The sequence below is a fragment of the Chrysochloris asiatica genome, unplaced genomic scaffold (genome assembly GCF_000296735.1).
Source record: "Chrysochloris asiatica unplaced genomic scaffold, ChrAsi1.0 scaffold00271, whole genome shotgun sequence".
Classification (NCBI taxonomy): Eukaryota; Metazoa; Chordata; class Mammalia; order Afrosoricida; family Chrysochloridae; genus Chrysochloris; species Chrysochloris asiatica.
This window is the reverse complement of record NW_006408789.1, coordinates 2844811-2847784: the sequence shown is the minus strand read 5'-3', so window position 1 is coordinate 2847784 and position 2974 is coordinate 2844811. Positions and strand designations below refer to the sequence as shown.

Here is a 2974-nt window from a genome sequence, read left to right as displayed (position 1 = left end):
ACGCTAGGTGTAAAATAAGTTATGTGAGCTTATAGTTGATAGCAGCTCTCAAATTTTATGTCTTGAATCTGATGAATGAATTTTATCAGTGAAACAAAAACCACCCGGGTGTGCTTTTACCCTACCTCTCTGATATAACAGTTTATTTTTGTTGTATGCCTTTGAGTTGGTCCCTATTCACAGTGACCCTGCACAAGGTTTCCAACAGCAGCTGCTAGGTTTGAACTAACCTGTGGTTACGAGTCCACTCCTGATCCTATATCGACACACCATGATTCCATGTAAACACTAGTAAGTTTAAATGAAGTGTTCAGGTTACAGTGTTGGATTATCAGTAACTAGTTAACCATATATAAACTTCTGAGCTTTATTTTTAATAAAACACCTAATTAATATTGGTGAAACATTTTTGAGCTACAATTCTAATGAGAACTGCATTCTTCTGTTCTATTTTGTTGAGTGAGGGTTTATGAAAAGGAAGATAAGTAGCAACTATCACTGCATCCTTTAGGGGCAAACTGAAATGGAGATGTTTTACTTGGACCTAGGAGATAACTTTTTCTTTTAAAATAATTTGGAAGACTTTGAGGTGAAAAATTGGTAAAGCTTCTAGGCATATTGATATCAATCCCTAATGCTTTCTAATTCTCATCATCTAAAAGTAGGGAACACTTCCTGTTTGACAATTTCCTGGTTTTCCTTTATTCCTCTTCAAAAGGTCTTCCCAAAACCGTGCTCAGAATTTACTACTCAAATTTTAATTCCCTTTGAACAAATAATGCTGATTCTGAGAGTGTATTCATGTATATATCGCATCTTCTCCTTTGTTTTTCATGCTAGTCCATGTACAGGGGATCACCGGTTAGTGACAAATTTAGAATGTTTACTCCTGATTTTTATAGGTAACACAGAATATAAGTTTCATGCTATTTGGTAGCATACTTCAGAGTAAGTGCATTTGTTTAAACTATTCATCATGGCTTTTTGTTTTGAAATTATAGTCAACCTTGAATATGAAGCATAACCCTTTCTTTTTCTTTTTCTGTCTTATATTTTGTTGATAATTCCTTGCATGATGGCCTTGTTTTTCCACCTTAAAACAACATTTTATAGTTGTGTTTACTACCGTGTAACTAATGGATGCCCCTGAAATGTGCACGTAAGCCATGTGCTTGGTTTTTATGCTCACGATGCTTACTGCTGTGTGCCACTCACTGCATAGGCATGATCAGACCTTACTGATGTCGAATAGAGCCCTCACTATTGTATATGTAAATGAGTTACAACCCTTTGGCACATGACTAACCCAGTTTTTCTTTTTCAACAGATTAAATTAGTCAACATTAACTCCACTGATATTGCTGATGGACGCCCCTCGATAGTTCTTGGATTGGTGTGGACCATTATTCTGTATTTCCAGGTAGGCTTACATGGCGACACTGGGGTGTTGATTCTTTGCCATGAGGCAGGTAAGGGTAGACATTGAAAGAATGCCCTTATTTGTCATATTTTTGCCATTGAGACTGAAGTTATTAGAAATGTGACCTTTATACATATGTTGTTTGTGGAAGCAGGAGACTTTTCTCATCTTTTCATGCAAAGGAAGGTGTTATATGGTGAAGCCCCTTCACCAAAGAAATCCAGTGGAGGCACCCAAACAGAAAAATAGATCGAACACTTTGGATATGAAATAAGATTGGGGAAGAAGCTAAGAAGGAATTTCTTTTTCTCTGCAAGGGATGTGTTGTGTGCTCCAATAAAACAAGAAGGAGAGACAGTGGCTTGCCATCTCATTCAGAATATAGTCACGTGTCACATAATGTTCATTAAGGCAATATTCAACTGCATATGTTTTAGTGGTCCCCACTGAAGTTTATTCTATTAAGAAATTTGAGGTTTATGCAGTGGTTTGTAATAATAAATGGGCATTACTTCATAATGCACATTGAAACATTATTACCTTTTTTGTTGTTGTTAAGTGCTATTGAGTCAATTCCAACTCATAGCGACCCTGTATTGGGTTTCCTAGGAGCAGCTGATAGGTTTGAACTACTGACTTTTTGTTTCAAACTGACCTTGTGATCCAGTGCATTATCTTGTAGTACCACACTGATATTATTATGTAAATATGCTGAAGATGGTTAGTGTATTTAGAAGTATTTCTTTTATGTTTTTTTCAAGAACAGGAAGACATACTATGTGAGTATACTATATGTAAGACAAATATTTGACTAATTGACCATTAGATATGAACTGTACCTAATAATTCCAACTATGTACAAATTTGACTTACAGACAGATTTAGGAATGGAGCTCATTTGTAATCCGGGGAATGCCTATTTGTGATACGGTGTTCACACAATGTCCAAGTCACATAATGTCCTATTTCAGAATGTATTGTGGATGCTAAATGACACATGACTATGATTAAGTAGAGAAAGGTGAATTCCAACCATTAGGTTTTATTTTATTAATTTATTCAAGCATTTAATCAATTTTTGTCATTAAGTCAGAGATGCAGTTCTAGATGTAAGGGAACTATACGTACTCCTTTAAGAGTTTATTTTTCAGCAAGTGCTAAGATACATACCGAGATAGTACATGTCATAAGCAGACATTGAAAACCACCAATTCATTGTTGTTATGCTCTGTCAAGGAGCAGCTGGTGAGTTTGAACCATTGACCTTGTAGTTAGCAATTTGAGTGCCACACCAGAATTCTAATAGGAAGACCCAGTAAAATGAAATGGAATTTCTGGATATGTATATGGTTGTTATAAGCAGCTCTGGTAGCATAGTGGTTACGAATTGGGCTGCGAACCTCAAGGTCAGCAGTTCAAAACTACTAGTTGTTCCGTGGGAGAAAGATGAGGCTTTCTGCTTCTGTAAAGATTTACAGTACAGGGTCGCTATGGGTTGGAACCGACTCCACAGCACATAACAACAACAACATATGGTTGTTTTTTATATATATA

The 2974-nt window shown here is 36.2% G+C and overlaps 1 protein-coding gene across 1 annotated transcript in view; it reads left to right on the top strand.

Moving 5' to 3' along the window:
* The window catches only part of SYNE1 (spectrin repeat containing, nuclear envelope 1), a 554350-nt gene that overhangs the window by 51592 nt on the left and 499784 nt on the right, over positions 1 to 2974 (top strand). Inside the window, exon 4 of the mRNA XM_006874353.1 lies at positions 1328 to 1420. Coding sequence (XP_006874415.1) covers positions 1328 to 1420 — 93 coding nt within the window. The remainder of the gene's footprint in view (positions 1 to 1327; positions 1421 to 2974) is intronic.